A 26,248-nucleotide genomic window follows, 5' to 3' on the forward strand; every position below is an offset into this window, starting at 1 on the left:
GCTGGGGATAATTAAATAATAAACTCTGAGGGTGCTCAACAAATTTATTCCAAGCTTTAAGCAACATTTCATGGAATACTTAAAACCTACAAAAATTCTCCTCTGCCTGGGTAATTACCATATTTAAACATATATCATAATGTTTTACACAAAACTGTATCTTTGAAACATTGGAATGGCTTAATTGTTGAACCCTTACAAGGTTCTTCCTTTTGTGAAACTCTCTAAATTACTTTAGTTTGATTCTTAAAGTCCCATTTGAGAAAGACACAGTAGCCTAAGATAACTTTAATTGATGCTAGTTTGGGATATTTATTATGGTTATGAGATGAAATTTGTGGAAAAAGCAGCAAGGAATTATGTTTATGATCTAGTAATTATGTTTAGAAATATGATTTCACAATTGGAAATTCTAGATAAACATAAATGAGTGCTTAAAAATTATCTTTAATAATGTTTAAAAGCAATAAAATAAGTAGTTGTGTGGATTCATATAAAGTTTCCAGCAACAGAATATATACTGTAAAAGCCCTATATCTCAAATTAATTTAATAGTAGTGAAGATAATGTGCTGTGGAAAACTGTGCTACGTAAGAAGAGAAAGAAGTAGTATCTATAAAATTGATATAATATTTTATAGAATTTATTTTATAATGTATATAAATTAAATATTATAATTAAATATTTGAATATTTAACCTAGATCTCTAAAGTTTATATTCAAGTTAAGCAAAATAAGATTTTTAAAGATCTACCTATTAGGAAAATTATATTCAGGACTGCTTTTATATTTGGGCATATATGAATCCTTCATGGTGTTGGTATAAGTCTGATATATTGTTTTCTGTAGGATAAACTTCTTAAAGTTAGAGGATTTAACTTATTTTGCACGTAGCATATTATTGCTTAACAAACGTGACAGACTGATATACAAATTTAAATACTCTAGAAAAAAATTCCTCAGCACACATTAATGAAAATTAGCTGGTTATCAAATAGCAACCCTACCTAGAATGTGCAAAGCTGCATGAGATCGGGTGGTGAGAGCCCTTGATCCTGTTGGTAAGGCAAGTTCAGGACTTAGAATACTACATCTGGACTGCATGTCTGCTACAGAGGGAAGTCTGGCATCAGCAACAACTGCATTGTAACACCAGAGTTCTCTAGTATTCGGTCGAAACCTTTCAAGAAAGAAAATAATTACAGCACCTCAACATAATAGTTTCATTTAAGAAAAACTTCTGAAGTATAGTTGATAATACAAAGAGAACACACAGCCAGCTTAAACAGGATAAAATGTACCTCATTATTTTCCATACTTGACCTAAACATATAAATAAAATGATTTATGTCACAATAAGTGAAATAATTTGAACAAAACAGTAAAATAGATGACAATACTTCATGAATAATAGAGTAACAGTATATTTAACAGTCTGATGCGTACATATAAATATGAAGCTTTTGTACAACAAAAACTCCATGAAAAAAGTTTAAAGACAAAGGATAAATTAAAAGAAAATATGTGAAACATACATATGAGACAAAACAACAATATCCATAAGGTGTAAGAGTTACAGCAAGCCACTGAGACAATCAATCCAATACCCAAAACGGCAAAAGACACGGAAGGCTGTTCTTAGAAAGGAAGCACAAACAGAAGGTGTGCAGATGTTCAACCTTACGAGAAAACAGCAAAGCATCAATAAAAACCATAAGGAGCTCACAATGCCCTCTTGCCGTTATCTCATTGCTTTTATCGCTTTCATAACAAAATTCTCAAAAAGCTGTCTCTACTTCTTTACCTCTTTTATTCCATGAATTCTTTTTTGGAAAGTTGTTTTTATCAACTACTGAGTACACACAAAAGAACAGTAACAAAATATTTTAAAAATAAGGTATGATGAATAATGACACGATGTACACTAGTAAAAAGAACTTTACCATCATCTTTTAATTACCCTGTGTCTCTCTTTCTACTCAATTCCTTTTCAAACATCTTGAAATTTAAAATTTATCATTCCCTTGCTTTTCTTCATGATTTTTCCTATGTTTGTATCAAAATAGTATCTTATTTAAGTTTCATGTTTTTGAATGGAATACGAACAGGATATACACTTTATTCTTCTGTGGCTTGCTTTCTTCAAACAATAGAATATTCTTACAATATGTTTATACAGAGGCATATGGCTCATTCTCATTGTCATAGAGTATTTGTCATGTCATCATCACAACTAATTATCCCTTCTACTATTGATGGCAAAAACATGAAAACTACTCAATTTTTCATTACAAAAAATGCTGCTATAGACAACCTTATTCAAAGCTCTTAAAGCATAGGTACAAGAGTACAACAAAATCTTCATTCTTTCTCTCGTTGGTATGTCTACACAGAAAACACTGATCCCCTTGAAAATTTGATTCATGTCAGATATAGCTGACATTTAAGATTAGTTAAGAAAGGATGGTCTTCTCAATCAATGGTGCTTGATGATCCAAATTTTCTAAATATAAAAGCACTTAAATCCAGCAATCCCAATTCTGGGCATATATCTAAAAGAACTGAAAGCAGGATCCTGAAGAGATATTTGCACACCAAATGTTCATTGCAGCCTTAGCCACACTAGCCAAGAGGTGGAAGCAACCCAACTGCCCATGGATAGATGAATGGATAAACAAAATGCAGTAGAAACATACAATGGGCTATTACTCGGCCTTAAAAAGGAAGGAAATCCTGTCACACGCTACAGAGTAGATGAACCTTGAGGGCATTATGCTAAGTGAAATAAGCCAGTCACAAAAAGACAACTATTGCATGATTCCACTTATATAACTAAAGTAGTCAAATTCATAGAAACAGAAAGTAGAATGGTGGTTGCCAGGGGCTAGAGGAAGGGAGAAATGAAGAGCTGTCCTTTGGGTACAGAATTTCACTTTTGCAGGATGAAAACATTCTGGAGATCTATTGTATAACAATGTGAATATACTTAACACTACTGAATTGTACACTTAAAAATGGTTAAAATGGTAAATTTTATGTTATGCCTTTCACTACAATTAAAAATAAAAAAATACACTTAAAAATAATACTTGGCACAGAATAAATTCCATGAAAGCAGCTGCTATAATTAGTAGCATTAATATTATTGTATTATTGCTTTTTAATTTAATCTATTGATCTTATTGTTGCTCTTTTGTAGATGATCATTCTTTTCTTTTGGTCTTTTTGTTCTATAAGTTCACTATAATGTCTCTTGATTGCAGATAATAGAAACACATTGTTTCTAATATCTGTGGATTCAAATCGCTTTTTGGTTCTGAAAAATTCTTAGGCATTATTTCTTCAAACATTGCTTCTCCTCTATTTTCTCTAAGCTCTAATACTTCCTTCTTGGATGTCTATTAGATCTTCTCATTATATTCTTCAAATCTCTTAACTTTCATATTCTTTATATTCTTGTCTCTGTGGCAGTTTGGGTAATTTCACCTGTTTGAATCTCCTGATCTACTCATGCATTTGTTTAAAAAACTATTCTTCATTTATACAAGTTCTGCTGGTTGTTTTTCAAATATACCTCATTGAGTCTCATTCTGAGTCTCTTTTTTTTTTTGAGAAAGATTAGCCCTAAGCTAACGTCTGTCACCAATCCTCCTCTTTTTGCTGAGGAAGAGTGGCCCAGAGGTAACATCTGTGTCCATCTTCCTCTATTTATACGTGAGACACCTGCCACAGCATGGCTTGATAAGTGGTGCATAGGTCCATGCTCGGCATCCAAACCAGCGAACCCTGGGCCACCACAGTGGAACACACAAACCTAACTGCTGCGCCACCAGGCCGGCCCCATTCTGAGTCTCTTCTGCTTGCTCAATTTGGAGGTTCCATCGCTTACTTTTTAAACATTTCATACACTGTTATATTCTGACAACTGCAAGTTCTGAAATTGATCCTGTTGCTTGTTCTTTTGCTAAATTTCACTAACAGTGATACTCCTTATATGTTAAGCAATCTTAGACTTTGTGCTCTTATTTGATTGACTCTTAATTACTTAAAAACCTATGGGCCTAAATGGAGGAGACTTTTCTCTAAAGATGATTTACACTTGTCTTCTGCTGGAGACAAAGGGGTATTACCTATCTGATCCCACTTTAGCATCATTCCAAGGCCAGAAACTTAATCGGAGAGTTTCAGGATGAGTTTCCATCGCCCTCACCTTGCAGTGGGCCCAATCTGTTTGCCAAATTGCAGTGCTGATATCAGCATTTACCCTCAGCGAGATCCTGTACTTATAGTGTTGACTACTTACTGCTCAAGTGTCACTTCATGGAGGTATGATTTTTATATTCTGCTGGGGTAGCAATACTTATATAGGACAAAATAGACTTTAAAACAAAAACCAACAAGAGAAAAAGAAGGGCACTATATAATGATAAAGGGAACAATTCAACAAGAGGATTTAACACTTGTAAACATCTATGCACCCAACATAGGAGCACTGAAATATATAAAGAAATTATTAACAGACATAAAAGGAGAAATAGTAACACACTAATAGTAGGGGACTTTCACACTCCACTTACATCAATGGATAGATCATCCAAACAGAAGCTCAATAAGGAAACACCGGCCCTAAATGACACAGACCAGATGGGCTTAGCAGATATATACAGAACATTCCATCCAAAACCCACAGAATACACACTCTTTTCAAATGTACACAGAACACTCTCCAGGATACATCACATATTAGGCCATAAAACAAGTCTAAATAAATTTAAGAAGATAGAAATAATAGCAAGCATCTTCACAGACCACAAGGGTATGAAACTAGAAATCAACTACAGGAAGAAAATTAGAAAAGCCACAAATATGTGGAGATTAAATAAAATGCTACTGAACAACGATTGGATCAACGCAGAAATCAAAGGAGAAATCAAAATATACCTGGAAACAAATGAAAATGAAAATAAGACATGCCAAAACTTATGGGATACAGCAAAAGCAGTTCTAAGAGGGAAGTTTATGGCAATACAGGCCTACCTCAAGAAACAAGAAAAATCCCAAATAAACAATCTAACAGTGCACCTAAAGGAACTGGAAATAGGAGAACAAAGCCCAAAATCAGTAGGATGAAGGGAAAAAAATTAGAGCAGAAATAAATGAAATAGAGACTTAAAAAACAACAGGAAAAAAAATCAATGAAACTAAGAGTTGGTTCTTTGAAAAAATAGACAAACCTTTAGCTAGACTCACCAAGAAAAACAGAGAGAAGGTTCAAAAAAAAAAAAAAGAAGGCTCAAATAAATAAAATCGAAATGAAAGAGAAATTACAATAGACACCTCAAAAATACAAAAGATTATAAGAGAATACTACAAAATGCTATATGCCAACAAACTGGATAATACAGAGGAAATGGGTAAATTCTTAGAATCATACAACCTTCCAAAAGTGAATCAAGAAGAAACAGAGAATTTGAATAGACCAATCACCAGTAAGGGGATTGAAACAGTAATCAAAAATCTCCCAAAAAATGAGTCCAGGACCAGATGGCTTCTGTGGTGAATTCTACCAAACATTCAAAGAAGACTTAATACCTGTCCTTCTCAAACTCTTCCAAAAAACTGAAGAGGAGGGGAAGCTTCCTAACTCATTCTATGAAGGCAACTTTATCCTGATACTAAAATTAGACAAGAACACAAAAAAAGGAAATTACAGGCCAATATCACTGATGAACATCGATGCAAAAATCCTCAACAAAATACTAGCAAATCAAATACAACAATACATTAAATGTATGATGATGATGTATGATGATCACACCATGATGAGTGGGATTTATTCCAGGGATGCAGGGATGGTTCACCATCTGCATATCAATCAACGTGATACACCACATAAACAAAATGAAGACTAAAAATCACACGATCATCTCAATAGATACAGAGAAAGGATTTGGCAGGATACAGCATCCATTTATGATAAAAAAACTCTGAATAAAATGGATATAGAAGGAAAGTACCTCAACATAATAAAGGCCATCTATGACAAATGCGCAGCTAATATCATTCTCAATGGAAAAAAACTGAAAGCTATCCCTCTAAGAACAGGAATGAGACAAGGATGCCCACTCTCAGCACTCTTATTTAACATAGTATTGGAGGACTTAGCCAGAGCAATCAAGCAAGAAAAAGGAATAAAAGGGATCCAAATTGGAAAGGAAGAAGTGAAACTTTCATTATTTGCAGATGACATGATTTTATATATAGAAAACCCTAAAGAATCCACCTAAAAACTTTTAGAAATAATAAGTGAATAAAGTCGCAAGATACAAAATCAACATACAAAAGTCAGTTGCATTTCTATACACTACTAACAAAGTAGCAGAAAGAGAAATTAAGAATATAATCCCACTTACAACTGCAACAACAACAAAAAATACCTAGGAATAAACTTAAGCAAAGAGGTGAAAGACCTGTACACTGAAAACTATTAAATATTACTGAAGGAAACTGAAGACAGAAAGAAATGGAAAGATATTCCATGCTCTTGGATTAGAAGAATTAACATAGTTAAAACATCCATACTTCCTAAAGCAATCTATAGATTCAAAGCAATCCCTATCAAAGTTTCAACAACATTTTTCACAGAAATAGAACAAAGAATCCTAAAATTTATATGGAACAACAAAAGACTCCAAAGAAAGAACAAAGAGAGAACAAAGAACAAAGCTGGAGGAATCACACTCCTTCACTTCAAAATATACTACAAAGCTATAGTAATCAAAACAGCATGCTACTGGCACAAAAACAGACACACAGATCAATGGAACAGAATCAAGAGCCCAGAAATAAATCCACACATCTATGGACAGCTAATTTTTGACAAGGGAGCCAAGAACATACAATGGAGAAAGTCTCGTCAATAAATGGTGCTGGGAAAACTGGACAGCCACAGGCAAAAGAATGAAAGGAGACCATTATCTTACACCATACCACAAAATTAACTCAAAATGGATTGAAGACATGAATCTAAGACCTGAAACCATGAAACTCCCAGAAGAAAACATAGTCAGTTCACTCTTTGACATCTGTCTTAGCAGCATATTTTCAAGTACCATGTCTGCCCAGGCAAGGGAAACAATAGAAAAAATAAACAAATGGGATTACATTAAACTAAAAAGCTTTTGTACAGCAAAGGAAACCATCAACAAAATGAAAAGACAACCTAACAATTGGGAGAAGATATTTTCAAACCATATAACTGATAAGGGGTTAATATCCAAAACATATAAAGAACTCATACATCTAAGTCAACAAAAAAACTAACCACCCAATTAAAAAATGGGAAAAAGATCTGAATAGACAATGCTCTAAAGAAGATATACAGATGATGAACAGGCACATGAAAAAGATGTTCAACATCACTAATTTTCAGGGAAATGAAAATCAAAACTACAATGAGATATCATCTCACGTCCATCAGAATGGCTATAATTAATAAGCCAGGAAACAATAAGTGTTGGAGAGGATGTGGAGAGAAGGGAACCCTCATACACTGCTTGTGAGAGTGCAAACTGGTGTGGCCATTATGGAAAACAATACGGAGATTCCTCAAAAAATTAATAGAACTACCATATGATCCAGCTATTCCACTGCTGGGTATTTATCCAAAGAATATGAAAACACGAATGCATAAAGATACGTGCACTCCTATGTTCATCACAGCATTATTCACAATATCTAAGATTTGGAAGCAACCTAGTGCCCATTAAGGGACAAATGGATAAAGATGTGGTAGATATACATGATAGACTACTACTCAGCCATAAAAAATGATGAAACCTGGGTTTTTGTGAGAACATGGGTGGACCTTGAAGGTATAATGCTCAGCAAAATAAGTCAGAGGGAGATAGTCAAATACTTTGTGATCTCACTCATAAATAGAAAATAACAACAGACACACACATCGAGACAGAGATTGGATTGCTAGTTACCAGAGAGGAGGGGGAGGGAGGAGGGCGAGAGGGGTGATTAGGTACATGCGTGTGGTGATTGATTGTACTTTGTCTTTGGGTGGTGAGCATGATGTAATCCACACAGAAAGTGAAATATAATGATGTACCCTCGAATATATATACATATATATATATATATATATATATATATATATACACATATATATAATGTTATAAACCAATGTTACCACAATAAAAAAAAATACAACAGGAAGCAGACTCAGGGCAGAAGGAAAGTCAAAGTAAGCTAATACCGAATCTGCAATGTTTTTGAAAGCTGTAAAATGCAAGTACCCTGCTAAAAAACACAATGGACACAAAGCAGCCTGAAGTAAGGATAAGGTAACAAACTCTGATCCTGATTAAGGGAAAACACCTTCCAGCTGTTTCACTGAAACAGAGAAGGAGACTGCCCTCATCTTTTAATCTCCCTTTTGGAACAAGGGGCTAAATCAGGACCTGGCAAGGCATTTGAGATCATCTGACCCACTGCTACTACCACATGTGAGAAGGCAAGGTTCAATGCACTGGACTGCACACTTCTGAGTCCTGTTAACACTCCAAGGAAATGGCTCTAGTCTACTGTTAGAATCTCAGTTCTACTGTTACCTCTAATTTAGAGAATGAATTTCTAATTTAGCGAATGTATCCAAAAACAAACTCCATACTGCCAATTTCAATTTTTATTTTGTTACGCAAATTTACTTCATTTAAAAATAAAAGATATAAGGATTATAGAAAGTAAAATATCAATTCAAACCTAGATCCAAACCAGAGCCTACTTTTTGCTAAGTCTCTTGTACACTGACATCTAATCAGTAAACAATTGAGGACAATTCTGTCTTTACACCACTCGCCTCTCTATCCCCTCCACTCTATCCCACTGTGACCACTCTAATTTTGGTTCTTAGTACCTCATGTCTTAAGAATTACTCTAAGACTACTCCCCTCTAGTCTCTTGTTATCTAATCTATCCTGTTTAATGCTGCTAAGGAGACCTAAAAGCACAACTCAATTCTGGCCTCCAGGCCTTCACACAAAATGCCCAACAGACAGTAAGCTGGTCAGCAACCTGGGAAGAACTCTAATTCCTTTACCCCGAATGCAGGCCTCAGGAATGAAAACACGGCCTCTTAAGACTTGCCTGGCTGATGGAGAGTAAAGGAGGCATGGGCAGAGAAGCAAGACAGAGAAAGTCTTTTCCCTCTCCTGACTCAAGCCACTTAAACCTTTCAACTTATCTGAACTCCTGCCTACTAAGGCTGGCAAATAAACAATGCCAGAGGCGGAAAACATGCTAAGTCCTGTGATAAGCCACTCTGGTAATGGTGGGGTACACCTCCTACTAGTATTCAAAGCTAGAAATGCTGAGAAGGATAACTCTATTCTTTACTCATTATGTATATAAAGCACCATAATAAATTTTAAACAAATAATATAATTTCTTGAATCTCTTGTGTACCTGTATCCATCTCTACATTTTTACTGTTTCCAGAGTGTGATAACCCTGCACATTTCTCTACCAACATGAGAATTTTGTTATGTACATTCTTAAAGGGAAAGCTCATTTATCTCATTTATTCTGTACTGTCTTTAGTGTAATTTCTTCTACATAGTTGGCAATAATAAGATATTTATGGGAACAAGAAACAGAATGAATCCTAGACAATATAGACAAGATTACTGATAGACTAAAAATAATTAACAATAAAACTCTTGAAAGTAAACTGCTTATTACAATGACAGTAGCCAACACTTCTGTAGCACCTACTACGTGCCTCTGCTCTAAGTTCTTCAAGCCTCATCACAATATATGGGGTGGGTACTATAATTATCCCTACTTTATAAGTGAGAAAAATGAGACACAGAGAGTCAAAGTAACTCCTCCAAGGTGACATGGAAAGCAAATTGTGAAGCTGGGATAAACATAGGCAGTCTGGCTCAGAATGCATGTTCTTAACCACCACCCCATCCTATAACGGTTCCTGTGAATCACTATGACAGAAGTGTAGTTAACAAACAGGAGAGTTTTCATGTGTGAAGAGTCTGCCTATACATGAATTTCATACTATCACAACAGTATAATTTGATCAAAATTTATTTACTACACTATTTTATAAACAGAGAAGCTTACCTCCAAATGACATCATACACAGGATCAAGACACACACCAAATCCTTGTAGATCCTCTTGTTCAGAGTCATTAAAAGTTTTACAACTCCCATCGACTTTATTTATTAGAAGACATTTGAATGGAGGGGGTTCTGATATAGAAGCAGGCACCAAGCCTTGGGGAAAAATATTTACATATTTTAAAGATGCATTACCTTTTCATACTCCCCCCAACTTATAAGGTAAGTATTACTTATAAGGTAAGTATTGTTATCTCCATTTTACAGATGAAGAAATTGAGACTTAAAGATGTTAAGTAACTAAAAATCTTTAAGTAGCAGAATTAGGACTAAAACCTCAGGCTGTCTAAATTCACAATATACACTCAATTTCTACGCTATACCACTCCATTCTATATTATTCATGATACCATGGACACAAGTATGGATTAATACCTTGGTCTTAATGAGACTTCAAAGTTTGATTTATGTAATCTTCCATAAAATTTAATTTCTACCCTTTATTTAACAAGAATCAATGCAGAAAAATTTCTTCTTCCAATATAGGTTTTCTTTTGTGTGTGAAGAAGTTTGGCCCTGAGCTGATATCGGTTGCCCGTCTTCCTCTTTTTGCTTGAGGAAGATTGTTGCTGAGCATCTGTGGCAATTTTCCTCTATTTTGTACGTGCGACACCACCACAGTAAATGGCTTGATGAGCGGTGTGTAGGTCCATGCCTGGGATCCAAACCTATGAACCCCAGGCCACCAAAGCAGAGCACACGAACTCAACCACTATGCAACTGGGCCAGCCACGCCAGTCTAGGTTTTATCCTACTACAATTTAGCTCATATTACTACCACTCTTTAGCTTACAAATACTTTGGTTTCTAGATCTCCCAATTATTTCATTCTTCTAGCACATAGACACAGATAAACACAGATACTTAGAAGCTTCTTTTAAACTTCTTTAAACAGAAAGAAAAAAAAGCTACAAGACTATATCTCATAACAGGAAAAGATGAACCATTTACTACCAGTCAAGACAAGGATTTTTGGGGAGGACGTTTGTTTGTGATGAGTATTACCTATTATGTGTTTACTGGCAAAAATTTCTGATGTAGCAAGCACATGAGAATTAATAAGTGCTTCATCAATTCGTAAGAAAGTCTGGTCACCACTTGCACCTATCCAGGTAGCTTTTCTTCCATATTTTGATCCAATGTTAGGCATGGGAGCTGGTTTTGCATTCCAATATGGCACATCCAAAATTGGTCTGCCCAGTTGTCCTTTCTAAAAGATTAAACAGACCATATTAACAATATTACTGGATAAATAATCTATAATTTTTTATAAAGTTAAGGAGACAGTAGACAAAAATAGCTCTATGAGACATTATTCTTCATCAATTGTTAGTAGTGTTTTTTAACAAATGACATTTATGTGAAATTTGGACCAAAGATTTATAAAGGGATAACACAATTTCTACTATTCCTAGGAATTTTCCCCCTAATAAACCACAAATTGCATTATTAAGAAAAATAATAATAAGATTAAAGTATTTCCATGCAAGAAATCTCCTTGAAGTATTGTGACTATCTTCACTACATTTAAATGAAAAGTATAATAAATATACAATACGTTAAAAAATTAGCATTACAAATCGTTCATTTAAAAAAATCACTTTTATATTTTAAGTTGATAGTATAACAGAAAGTCACTGTTGAACTCACAGAGTCTGAAAATATTTGGGTAAAAGATCAAAATCATAAATACTGCAACTGTGAAGACAATTAGAAAATTACGTATTTTCCTCATGATCATATGTTAATAAGTTATTTATGTTTCAAGATAAACAGCAAAATCAATGGTAAGGAATGATGTCTTAAGTTAATAACTGTTAACTCACTTAAAAAGTATGGCTGTCTATAGGTACCTGGTTAAGTAAGAGTTTAAAAAGTAATAGAAAGTTTCTCACTACTAAGCTAGCAGCTGTAAAAGACAGTTGATGTTGGACTGGTAACTACTCATCCTCCCCTGGCTCAGGGGCTCAGCGTTTTCCTTCTAAAAACCCTCTGCAGGGTAGAAAATGCTCCACCATGGCACCCAGGGTTATCTACAAGTGATAGGAATGAGAAACCATAGCAAAAAACCCAAAGAACAGGGGAGCCTGGAGCACTGCAAACAGCCTAGTTAAGTTCTCACCTGACAACCAGGTTTCTGGTAAGTTCTATGACTCCTTCAACACCACAGCAAGAAAGCACAGCCACAAAGTGACTGCAGAAGCAACAGAGCTTCAGTCCCTGGGCTGAACCAGGGGAGGGAAAAGTGGCAAGCACATGAGAGAGAAGCAGCCAAAAAATGTTAGTGTTTATTCTCAGCTTATTTCAATATCTATCCTTATTATTATTATTATTATTTTTGGAGGAAGATTAGTCCTAAGCTAACATACACTGCCAATCCTCCTCTTTTTGCTGAGGAAGACTGGCCCTGAGCTAACATCTGTGCCCATCTTCCTCTACTTTATACGTGGGGTGCCTGCCACAGCATGGCTTGATGAGCCATGCTAGGTCTGTGCCCAGGATCAGAATCAGTGAACCCCGGGTGGATGAAGTGGAGCGTGCAAACTTAACCACTATGCCAACAGGCTGCCCCTTTACCCTTATTTTTTAACAACAAAGAAAAGGAACATAAAAATGTGAACAGTGAGCAAAGTACATCATACTCAGGGATATATTATGCTATTGGAGGAAAAAGAAATTAATTCTATTTTTCATTGACTATTGAAACAAATATCTATTCCCTTATTATCAACCAACTAATGTGAAGAAAAGTAGTCCAAAAATATGACAAGTGTCTGGACAGCTCCATGGGATTCAGGCTGTGGTTATAAATAAGCCACATTCAAATTCATAAAAGTTCACAAGTAGGACTGCTGGGGATACAGGAGAATAATGGTTGTCTGATTTCAAATACTACCACTCACATTTCTCCCAAAACAACATAAAACCAAAAAACAGAGCAAAGAAAATCACACGACTCAAGCTTTCAGCAATATTAGGAAACAGCAGATCTCACGACCTTCCAGTGACCTGTAACAGAGAAGAAACCAAATTCCAACAGAGTTTTCTCTACCCACCTGCCACTGCAAGCCTGAGCAGGTGGTAAGTGCAAAAGGGGAGGCTTAAAAGGGAGAGGAGTATAGCAGACTTAGAAAAAGCACTGGCAAAATCATCCCCTCAAGGAGAAAATCCAACCCTTAATGTCGAAATACTAAATATGTATAAGGGCTTGAAGGCTCATAGCATCAGCTACAGGAAAAAGGCTCCAAAGTGTGCAGGACCATTTCTCACTCATCAGAATGATGCACATTAAAAGGTTTGTCAACACATTCTATTGGCAAGGCTGTGGAGAAATGGGCACTCTCATACACTGCTGGTAAGAATGCAAAATAGAGGAGAATTAATATCTCACAAAACTACATAGGCATTAACCTTCAACCCAGCAATCTTACATCCAGAAATTTAGCTCAAAGATATACCTCTAACAATATTCATTGCTATTTTGCAAAATACTGGAAAGTACTTAAATGTCCAAGCATAAGAAATTGATTGAATAAGCTATAGTACATATACACAATGTACTATGCGGATGTTAAAAAAAAGAATAAAAATATCTATAAACTGATATGGAAAGATTCTGGGAGATACAGTAAAGTGAAAAGAGCAAAGTGTAGAAGAGCATATATAAAATGCTTCCTTTTAAAAAATAAAGGGAAATAATTATATATACGTATATACACACACATAGCTATATCTAGATCAATACAGATACAGATAGATAGACAGTGTGTGCTTATTTATTTATTAATTTTTACAAGAAGGAACACAGGAAGAATGAACTGAAAAACAATGAAGTTTGTTACCTACAAGCATGGAGCAAAGGGGGTAGGGAGGCAGAGATGCCAGGGATATGGGAGGGAATGACACTTGATTGAGTATACCATTTTTATATAACTTAACTTTTGTAAACATGTTAATGTTCTACATATTCAAAAAATAAAATTCCATCTAAGGATGTAGGAGGAGGGATCCTTAAACTAAAAGCAAACTGAAACAGCATATTGGACCACAAACCCCACTCCTTGGAAGTGTGAGAGCTCCAAGTTGGCAGGACATGGTAGGGGTCAGCATTTTAACCAGTGCCTTCCTAGGGAAGGCTAGGAAGATGGTAACAATCTTCAATCTTCAATCTAGGGAGAAGAGGAACCCCACTGTGTGACAGTTCTTTGAACCTGGGACTTTTCTGCCCTACCTATGGCATTCCAGGGAGCCTCACTCTTCATTCATGGCTGAAGGCCAAAGTTATCTCCACGCTGAAGGGTCATCCCGCTTTCTCCCCCAACTCCTGAGATCAGATCTTATTCACTTTACAGAGATTAACCTTGTCCAGGATAGGGTGAGATAAAAGTGACCTGGTAAAAGGGTCTGTTTTCAGAGACAAAGGGAAAGGGGGGTGATCCTTGGCTGTTGCTGTTCTTTACAAAGAATCTATCATTTCTATCTATTTTTATTCATATAAAAGTGTTTTTTTAATAATAAAAAAAACAACCAAACAAAGTCAATTCTATTCCAAAGGAATAACATAATTCCAGTGAAGGGGGGTCGGGAGAAAGGATCTAAGTAACTTACGAACACAGTATGTGACCATATACCTTCAGTCTAGGGTTAGGACGTAGGTGAGAGGGGGCAGGAGCAAGAGTGACAGACAAACCCTGACATCTTTTCAGTGAGCTTGCTACAGTGCTGTGGACAAAGCAAATATAAAACTACTGTAGAGAGTTTAGAAACAAGTGAGCAAGAGATAAATGTACTGGTATTTCTGGGAGCCAGGATTCTTACTGTAGAAGAAGGGGCATAAATATGGAATGGGACAAGGTAAGAAAGTACCCTGTGGGAATGGACTGGAATTAGAGGTATCAGTGTGTGCTTGTGATTTCTAAAATACATGCATGTATGTATATACGTACATATATGTGTACTGGGGATGCAAAGACATCCTATAGTAATGAATACATCGAGTCTTCATTTGATGTCCAATACTATTCCCCACTAAAAAGAACCCAGGTTCTTGAAGAAATGGCTGATTCCAGGACTGATAGAGACAAGCCTGGGATACCCATTATGCCACAAAGTAAGAAAGCGCTCAAAAAAATTAAGGGGCATGTCGCAAGAACACAGCCAGTTTGAAAAGACTCCCACTGGCCAACTCTGGGACAATCTAAGTACCCAAATAATTAAGGACAGTAATGAATAAAATACAAATACAATAGTAAGTTGACAGACCAATAATACGTAGACAAACAAACAAATAATAAAAGAGGGCTCCTGCTGACAGTAAAATGCAAAGGGCCGACAGGTAAAACGTGAGTGTGTGCTGGAGGTGAAAAATCATTTTGCAGCCATTATAGTAGACTGGTACAGGCAAGAATAATCAATGGATGCTGAATGTAGGGGGAAATTTTGATGAGAAACAGATATCTTAAAACTTTCTTAAATGCGTCAACTGACAGATTGCTTATTAGTTTCAAGGGAAAAAATACTAAGTATGCAGCAGAGAAATCAGACAATATTTTCCAGGCGATCAAAATTTACATCACTAATAAGAGGCAGGTGGGCATTGTGTGCTTCCAGATGGAATGCTCTGAGAAGAACACCAACATCACTTATACAACATTTTGGCCTGGAATGCACAATCTGAATCTAAACATGAGGAAATATGAGAGAAACAAAAATGAGGAGCATTTTTTGTAAAGTACCATATTCTTTGAAAATATCAATGTTCTAATAGACAAAGAAAAGGTCTGGAAATGTTATAGATCAAAGGAGACTAAAGAAAATGACAAGCAAATACAATGCCTGATCCTAGACTGGAGGAGAAAAAACGCCAAAATAATTATTGGGTCAACTGGCAAAATACCAACTCAAGTATTTAGGAGTAAAAGGGTCATAATGTATGTAAGTTATTCTGAAAGGATCCGGGAAAAAAAAATGTTTTATATACATACATACCCACAGAGTGTGTGAGAGACAATGAGAGTGCACATGTGCAAATGGTAAAGCAAACCGATCAAAATGCTACCAATAGGTGAATTTACGTATTATTTTTTGCAACCTTTCTGTAAACTTAAAATCATTTCCAAATAAAAGATTTTTTTTTTAAGTTCAAATTTACGTTTTTTTAAAAATCAAGAGTTGCAAATTACATCCTAGAGACTTAAGTTAGAGAGTTCTGAATAGTTACCCATGTCAGAGATGGTATAGGTTTACTAGCACAGTCTTAACGAAGCTTTTCCTTGATCTCTACTAGGCCCAAACTACACAAAATTCTCAGAGCATTTTCACTCTTTTCAAGCTTTGGCAAAAAGAGAAAAGCGAAACAGACAGGCAAACAGACAGAGACCACAGAGAGAGAGGGAGAGGAAAGAGGAAACTATAATTTTAAACAAATCTAATAAGAAAACTAGGTTCTTAAACAGTTCTAAAATAGAAATAATTCTATATGTTAAGAAAAATGAATTTCTACAAACTACTTGGGAAATAAGCTTTCAAATCAAAGAATCAGTTCTACTGAATGCTTAAAGGACTTTGGCCTGGAATAAACATGTACAATTCCAACACAGCTGTTAAATTTAATAAAGTGTAATGCTACACTACAGAAGAAAATTATTTCAAAGTAACATCATTCAGGTTTTGGGTGTGTTAGGTGTGGAGACAAAAAATATGCATATGCAATAATTATAATATAAGAATTTCACTGAAACCAGAAAAAATAGCTAACAGACAAATTTTAAGGCAATGGTACAATGCAATATTATCAATGCTTAAAAAATTCCTTACAGAAAAACTTCCAAATGTGAAGACCTGTCCATCCAATAAAAGTACTGCCGTGTGGTTGCTGCCTGCAGTAACTTGTGTGCTAGGGCCTGGCAATGCTTGAACAAGAGTGGGACATCCCCTAGGTTAAAAAAAAAAAATTAAGTTAACTTCTTACAAGACCTAACTGAAATAAAAAACAATAAATAAACAATGCAATAAGAAATAGAAGAGATAAAAGGCACTAATAAGAATATCCGGTAAACACTTAGTTAGGTACTATATGCTTGTCTCCATTCTAGATGCTAGGTGTACAAAGATGAAAAAGATCTAATCACTGACTTTACGGAGATCATTAAAAAGATTTCCTGAATTTACTCCCCTAATTATGGACACATAATTTTTATTTTTTATGAAAGACTGGTGTGCTACATTTGTTTTAAAAGGAAAAAATTTTATCTTTTATACAGAATGGTGTGTTAGAGATCTCTACAAATATTTGTTGAATGAAATAAAAAATCATGCACTGTTTTAACAGGAATTCAATCCAGGAACTATAGGAAACAATTTTATGGCCTCTTTTCTACCATTTTTCTCTGATCTATAATTTTAGATTTTAACATAGTAGTTAACGAATCAGAACACAGCATCGTGAGGGGCACTGCAGCAGTGGCTAAAAGCTCAGGATCCAGAGCTAGGCTGCATGGGTGTGCAGCCTTGGTCTACTATGTAAAAGCAACATGACCAGGACTTTGAACAAGTTACTCATCCTTTTTGCATTTCAGTTTTCTCTTCCATAACATGGAGTATAATACTACAGAGTATCTCCTCCATAGGGTTCCTATGAACAATAAAGAAGCTCATATATGTCAAGTGCTTGGGTCAGTGTGTAGCACACAGTTAACATTTAATAAATTGTAACTATTACGATAAACGACATCCTTGTATCCATCCTTGCATCACTTTCCCATTTACTAACCACTTTCAGTAATCATTATCTGTAATTAGAATCACCATCACTATAGAAACAGTCCACATAATAGGAATGCTCTGTTTCTGAGAAAATGTAATTACGATACTTTAAATTTTAAAATTACATATAATATTTTCAATGATTATTCAAGCTGCAATGAAAAATGAACTGTAAAGGGGCAACACTGGCAGCTGGAAACCTAGTTAAGAAAATTTTACAATAATCTGGGTGAGTTACGATGAAGGTCTGAACTAGGAACAGTGTGGACTGAAAGGAATGAATGAATTTGATAGCTCTGTACAGAATGGAACTGACTGGACTTGGTAAGTGATTGATAAGGGGCAAGGAAAGTTTTTTGCTTAAGCAACAAGGTAGATGGTGGTAACATTCACTTAAGCTATGAGAATGAGATCTAAAAAGATGATTAGAGAGAAAAGACAAGATCCTAGTTTCCATTATGGGTCTCTTCTAACACTTTAGGTATGGATAGAGGAAGAAGAGCTCATAGAAATCCAGGACATACAAAGAGGAAAAGGAACTTTGGGAAAATGTGGTCTGAAGAGAGTCATTGGAAGAGAAAGTTTCAAGAAGGGGGAAATAATGTACATGCTAAATGCTCTAGAGACACATGCAAGTGATCTTTCAATTTAGCAAGAAGAAAGTCTCTGGTGGAAGTAGGCAGAACACTGTAGCAGATGAGGAGTTAACAGTGGGGTCAGAGACTATGCAAAACCCCTTCAAGAACCTCAGCACAAAAAAGAAAAAGAAGGAGAATCAAAAGCTAAAGGGAAAATGAAGCTGAAGGAGAGGCTTTGTTCTTTTTAAGATGACAGAGATTTGCAGAAGTTTAAACCTGTGAGGGAAGATAAAGAGGCTAAAGATATAGTTCAGAAAGGAGACAAGAAGCAGACCTAGATCCCTAAGGACAAGGTAGACAGTCCTCACAGCACAGGCAAGAAGAGGTTCCTCCTTCAGTGGAACACGCAGAAGGAACAATGAAGTAGTATGGATGCAGGTAGGTTAGTAGAGCTGGTGGGCTGAAGAATTTCCCATCTAATGGTTTTTATTTTTGTTGTGATGTGAACAGAGGCCATGTGCTGAAAGGAAGAAGGAAATGAGTGAGTAGAGAATTTGAAGATTACAGAAAAGGTATGGTAGTGAATGGAACAAGTAAATACCCAGATCAGCAGTTTTTAACCTAGATCCAAAGACTTTCTAGGAAGACTATGAGTGAACTTCAGGAGATACGTGAACCTCCTAAATTTGTAAGCCAACTTTTATGTGTATTTCTTATGTTTATTTTTCTGAAGAGAGAGCCCATATCTTTCATCAAATTCTCAAAAGGTCTTAAACCAAATAGTTCAAAACTGTAAAATGTGAGGATTACTGCCCATTGTAGAAGGATTGGTCAAATCTAGAAATCACATAGCAATCTGCATTTGTTATTTTTTTTCCTGAAGCCTATGTTAGACATGGAAAACACAGATAGATTGATTCATGCTTGAAATTTTGCCATGCCCTGGCATCAAGACCAAGAGGGTGAGAAAACTGAGGATACTTGGAAGAGCATAAGTGAAGAGAACAAGTAACAGTCTCTACCTTGTGTGGGAAATAAAGTCAAAACAATGAAAGAGAATACAGAAGTAGAGGGCTGTAGGGATGAAGTGCTGATAAAGTCAAAGGCCAAGTAAAATAAAGCAAAGCTAAATAAGAGAAGAAGAAATTGTCACCAGATTATGGGTTGTTTAAACTTAAGAATTCAGAGTTGGAGCTGTGCTAGATCCAGGATGGGTCTGGGAATAACCACCATGAATGTGGAAGTAAAGTTCACTAGATATAAGGTGTCAAGATAAGTATACTGTATGAGACCATTTACATGGATACTGAAGTTACTCACAAGTTTGACGAGATTCAGAGTGAGAAAACACTGTGAGCCAGCCACTAAATTTTCAAAGAATGAAAGGTAGGTAGGTAATAAAAGGGGAGTATAGCAGAATGGTCATGCCTCAAAAGAGCAGTAGCTATTTTACTTGAAGATGGAACAGCATCTTCATGGCTAGAAACAGCAGTGAAAGGTAAGTGGTTCTCAATTCTGAGGTACAGGGAGTTTTGGCAAATAAACAATTATTACTTTAAAAGGCTGACTGGTGAACTAATGCCCTCATAGAAATATCCGCTTCAATTCAAACAAAGAATTAAAGGGAAAGTTCCTATAACTGTTTATTTGGTAGTTTACAAAGTACCATCACATAAAATATTCATTATTTACATTATTATATAATTATTCATATATAAATATTTAGAGTCAATAATCATTGATTATCAAAATAACTCTATGGGTAGATCTGAAGAGCTAAAAGGATCTTCCCAAGAGTTGGGGGCTTCTAACACACAGTCTTTGAACTCTTTCCATCATACTAGTGAGCCTATTTATTAAATTATTTGGAAAATATAGGAAGAAGAGAAAAGAAAAATTATGTGTATGTATGCATGCCAGGCACTTTATACACTATATTAATTCTTCAACAATCCTACGGGATATTTGGCAAATTATAGGCACACAGTTGGTAAGAGATGAAGCAAAGATGTGAACCTTGTCTAAATGGTTCCAGACATGATGACTGCGTAGCATATTAATGAAGAAGTACAGTACACAAGAAAAAGATGAAACTCAGAAACACTATAAGAATCATCAAAATTCTAAAGGCAAAGGGAGAATAAAAGCATCTAAACTATATAGTCTCTTTCCCAACATCCAGGTTTAAGTTTACTGAAAATGGGAAAAGAATTTGGAATTCAGAAATTTACGAGCAAACTAAACCAAATAAGCAAACGAAAAAGAGGGTTGTAGACTCATAGCTGACTGATAGCCTCAGATGCTGTCCCTTTGGATCCACGAGGCCATTCTCCCCCTGGGATGCTATCAGCCTGTGACTAAGCGTGATGAAGGTATTAATGTTGGCCCATCTTGCCCAATTTGGGACACTTCCAAAGGCAATTTTGGCTTGAGGACACCCCATTGGCCCAGCTGAAACTCTCTCAGAATAGCACTGTAATCTAGATTCTTCCTACCCCATCCTTTTCCTTCTTTCCTTTACAGGAGTCAGACCTACATCATGTCTGAAGGCTTTCCCTGTCTATTCCTTTCACAAGAGCTTTCCCCCAATAAATCACTTGCATATCTAATCCTGTCTTAGTATCTTCTTCGAAAACCTGAAGTAATAAGGATGGATTTTCTATACTTTCGACTAAAAGTACTTTCACTGTGTTAAGCAGGATATGAATTCAGCTTTAGCTGTTCTCATGAAAGCCAAAGTAAGAGGGACTTAAACAAGATAGAAGTTTATTTCTCTCTCAGGTAAGTGTACAATTGTAAGGAGGTTATGTGGCAGTTCCATGGTGTCAGGGACCCAGACTATTTCTATTTTATAATTCTCCCATTCTCAACACGTGGTTTCCAACTTATGACAGCTCTGAGGACTTCTCCAGTTCCTGCCACCATGCATGGGTTCCAGGCAGCAAGCAGGGAGGGGAGAAGGGGAAACGGAAGAGTATCCCTCTTCCCTTTAACAGCATGATTTCAAAGTTGCACATGTCACCTCAGTGCACATGGCCATATCTTGCTGCAATGGAGGCAGGAAAATGAAGTCTTTAGCTGCACGGTCATGTCACCAACTAAAACTCTATCACCAAACGAAGCAGGGAAGAATGGGTATTAGGAAACGTCTAGCAGACTCTACCATAATTACTTCTTCACTCTTCTGGATAACTCAAAACGGTTCCTCTGAGAGACCATTAGGTTTTGCTTGAAAATTATTCAAAAGCCCCAATAACTTCAAGTTAATATTAGACCAAAACTTCAAAACAGATAACATCAAGGAATATGATTGAATCCATTGCTGATTTTTTTAAAATGCAATTTGGGGATATTCATTGTCTTTTCAATTGCCATGAAGGGCCTTTAAAAAGATACAATTATTAAGAATATAATAGGATTTTGTGATAATCATAATTACTCATATTTTAAATGTATAATATATACATCAATTTTTCTCCTGAACCACAAAATCATCTATCCCCACAAAAGCACTCAACCACAAAATCAAGAACCACCAGTAATCTATGAGCCACACTTTGCAAAACAGCAGTATAAATACTATTTCAAGTGTAGAAATTACATTTAGAAAGAAGGAAAAGGAAGAAGAAAGAAAAGAAAAAAACTCCAGTTCCTTCAAACAAAAAGTCAGAGCACCTGGAATTGACATCTCCATGTCCTAGCTGTCCATGCTGTCCATATCCAAATGTATAGACATCTCCATTTTCCATTAAAACCACTGAAACCAAAACACACAGCTTTATTTTTTCATTATATGCATTTTATATTTCTATCCCAACTATACTGAAAGCAGTGTAATGTTCATTATTTAAAATTTATAGAGCCATTAAAAATAGGCAATCGAAGCATAAATTTATATTTAATGAGAAACAAATATAATTTTAGTTCTGTAAAATGCTTTTGTAGGTTATAAAATACATAATGTTGTTCATAATACATACTTTAAAACTCTTACAAATACCATTTAATAACACTAATATTTAACAAAACATTGGTTTGGGTCAGCTGTAAAATCTTTCTAATAATGAGTAACCACATATAAAATATTGTTCCCTCAAATATAGGATAATTATAGAGGTAGCAAATGGGTTTGAGCTCTGCACAATTATGTGCAAAATCAATGAAATGTTAGAACTTTAATATCTGTCAATGCCTTATCAAATAAGGAAATATTTAATATCAAAGATTTTAACATTTTTTATTTTTGTAAAGGTTGACTAGCACAACCTAAGTTATATAATCCAATGTCAATAATTTACTAAGAATGTAATTATTTTCTACATTTTAAGAAAATAAAGAAATCTGTTGATGCACACTTCTTATTGAACATTAAGGAAATATGGGACTACTTTATAAAAATCACAGAATTCTAGAGTTCAAAGGGATTTCAGTGATTATTTCATCTTTGGGAATTTCATGAATTGAATTACACAATAAACCCATCAGAAGACAGACTAGAAGTTCATCAGAAGAGACTGGAAGACTCTAGACAAGTACCTATTTCATCACGCCATAGCAAAGAGATTCTGTAATAAATATAAAGCTTTTATGGATTTGAGAAATATTGCCACACTATAGCTTTTAACACACAAATAACAGACTAGATTCATCAAAACTAAACAAATAAGTTATTTAGCACGATTGTAAAAATGCAGTTATACCCTAAAGTTCCGGCTGCTACCTGAATGGTGAAATCCACAGCTGACTTGTACTGCCCGGAGCTCACAGTCAAATCGCACAGAGCCTGGAGGGTATGTCGTGATTTTGCTTGCATCTTTTTCTCCCCGTTCTCCACTTCCATCTGTAAGTGTTATAATTTGTATTAAGCCATTATTCATCTTAAAAGTAAAATTTTACATCAGTTTACTATGGAAGAACAAGAGAAAAATGTTAAAAGGAACAAGCAAGAAGAATCTGCAGCTGTTAGAATTGATAGATCAAGAATCTACCTGCAAAGAAGCCATTTTGAGAAGATACACTACATACTTCTGTTTGCAAACATCACTAAATCAATAAAAACAGAGAGAAGATCTGGTTATGGATAAAACCTAATAAGCTAATCAGTTATGTAATGTAAATGGGTCATTAAGTTATAGAAATAACAAAATTCTAAATGTAATAGTTTATATGTGAAAATTTAGTTTGCATAAAAAATAACTGCATGCAAAGTCATTTAACAATTATTTTGAACTTAGTGATATTGTTAGTACTAGCCAGTTTTTTAAAAATTCCTAGCTGACTTACAAATGATGCAGATTCCCCAAACACATTTTAGAAAGGCTACCCTCTCCACGAATATTGCTAAACTCAACTGAACTTTAAAAAATTTATAAAGACCAAATAGCTTTATCCAATATATTGTAGTTCAATGGGTTACTCTCAACTCATCTTTCCTGTTCCACCTGGCCCTTCAGCCATTCTGCTTTATGGTCTTCTTCTGACCCCCAACCACTACTCTCAATCAAACCTTCCTGCTTCCATTCCTTCTTTCCTTCTCCCTTCTTTTTATCCTTTCCTCTATTATGCTTGCTTTAGGCCTTCCCTCCACCCCTGGTTTCTACATTTGACTTTGAATATTCTGGCATCCTAACCACAAAATAAAAAGCCACATTCAAGAATATAAAAATTCTAGTTTGGAATGTGTAAATAAGGGAGGCAACTTACTTTTCCTAGTCTAAAACTACATATCACTAAAATATGACCTCTGTATCATCAAGATTCAAATTCCTTGCACATGGAATAAATGTAAATATAAAAGGAATTTCAAAAGGTCAACTAGTCTAAGCTACTGTCCTGTGGTATAGCAACTCTAAACAAGTGTGTATAATATGCAGATACACATGTGGATCTACAGACACACATTTTTAATTAATTCTATATTTTCATTGCCCATTTTAGAATGCTAAACAGAATACCAAATCATTTCATGTTCACATTATGTGTTCCTTTTTTTATCTAATATTTCTAACCTTTAGTAATATCCAGACAAGACAAAATTGGCCTAAGTTATGACTTCCCTTTCTGTAACTAAATGGCTATCATTTCAAAAAGCTTTAAACTCTCTATAACACTAGGACAGTAAAACCTCACTAATTCGGAAAAACATAGAATGGATTGCCCCATACGACTTACTGGAAAGGTCTTAATCATAGAACATCAAAGTAAAAATTCAGTTTTATTACCTTCAAGCAGTACAGATTATAGATTAAACTAAATGCTACAATAAATAAAATGTGGTTACCTACATTATAATTCAAAATAGGCCTATATTACATAAAAGTGTACCATAAACATAAAAGTCCTTTAACATACAAGAATTAATTGCTGGACCCAGAGGTTGAAGGCACGTTGAAGGAATCCTTCATTTCTTGAGCCCTTGGTTTGAAAAGCTAGTGATTTTAGACAGGTTTCCCCTTATATGTATGACCCTGAAAATTCAGAGGAAGAAATTATTTTGATTTTTTTACTCAAAAAAAGATCACAAATACTGCATCTGAAGTATCATAAATTCTGAATTAGTGAGAGGTTTTACTATAATAGCATAAAGATAATGATTCCTCTTCTGTTAAATTATCTAACCTGGGTTTGCCAAATTAAATCTGCAAGAATGGATAGGCTAAAAAAAAAAAATCACATTTAGTTTCACTCCATCCAAAAGGAAACACAACCCTAGTTCAAAGACTCCTCATCTTGGAAAGACAATGGGATGGTTAAATATAAACAAGGGCCTATACCAAAAGGAGTATCTTCCAAAGACTATTTAAGTAAAATGACAGACGTATAGAAATTTTACAGCTTTTATCTCAATTGGTAAAAATATCTAATTACTAAAATCAAATCTGATTTAACAAAGAAAACAAATTGTCTTCATCTGATTTTGCCAGACTTAACTAAATTCATTATTACAAGTATCATTCCACTTTATATAAATGTATCGAGCCTGGTTACAAGCTTTTAACTTTGAATTTAGCATTTTGTCCCCTCCCTTGAGTCAGAGATTAAATATAGACACAAATCCTACAATAGAGACATAGCATCTAGGAAGGAGGGAAAAAAAAGCCTAGTAATATACTGATCAAAACCATAGTGATTAAAAGAGTAGTGGCTATTATTTAAAGGTAAAAATAATACTAGAAACATTTTGTTCAAGTTCATCTAAACAAACTTTTATCTATATAAAATAATTCTCAATTACTATAGATGGCAAAAACATTAGTATTACAAACTCAAAAATAAGTATGAGGTTCTTAACATTATCAGCAGCAGAGGCAGAATTTAAAAAATATATGTCTGTATCTGGTATCTGATGTCCATTAAAAAAAATCAAGTACAATTCTAATAATTTAGAAATTTATAAAAGTTCATCAAAAAAGAAAGGTACCTAATAAGCGGCCAAAAATTTAGTGTAAAATTCAAGAATCAGCAAGTGAAATGTAGCAAGATTAACTGCTTAAGATCATTATTTAGTGAAGTGTTGAAATACTCTCAAGATTTTTCTTATAATTGGCCATTTAGGTATATGCATATCTGTATTTCCCTAATATGAGTATGTTCATACATATATCATGTGATATTGAAACTATAATAGCTATAAAGTTTTGACATATATGTATCTAAAACGCTGTAAGTATATATACAATATGCGTATTTGTGTACACATATA

The 26,248-nt window shown here is 35.0% G+C and overlaps 1 protein-coding gene across 30 annotated transcripts in view; it reads right to left on the minus strand.

Moving 5' to 3' along the window:
* MYCBP2 (MYC binding protein 2) overlaps positions 1-26,248 on the minus strand; it is a 256,174-nt gene that overhangs the window by 143,391 nt on the left and 86,535 nt on the right. For 29 of the 30 annotated variants that reach the window (XM_070578977.1, XM_070578975.1, XM_070578971.1 and 26 more), the window contains 6 exons: positions 23,267-23,386; positions 22,222-22,303; positions 17,021-17,138; positions 11,210-11,414; positions 10,147-10,300; positions 1,008-1,180 (listed from right to left, as the gene is read on the minus strand). In XM_070578977.1, the coding sequence (XP_070435078.1) occupies positions 1,008-1,180; positions 10,147-10,300; positions 11,210-11,414; positions 17,021-17,138; positions 22,222-22,303; positions 23,267-23,386 (852 nt within the window). Of the gene's footprint in view, positions 1-1,007; positions 1,181-10,146; positions 10,301-11,209; positions 11,415-17,020; positions 17,139-22,221; positions 22,304-23,266; positions 23,387-24,897; positions 25,014-26,248 lie in introns of those variants that run through there. The other variant, XM_070578978.1, reaches the window with a different exon arrangement.

Source organism: Equus przewalskii, chromosome 16, assembly GCF_037783145.1.
Source record: "Equus przewalskii isolate Varuska chromosome 16, EquPr2, whole genome shotgun sequence".
NCBI lineage: Eukaryota > Metazoa > Chordata > Mammalia > Perissodactyla > Equidae > Equus > Equus przewalskii.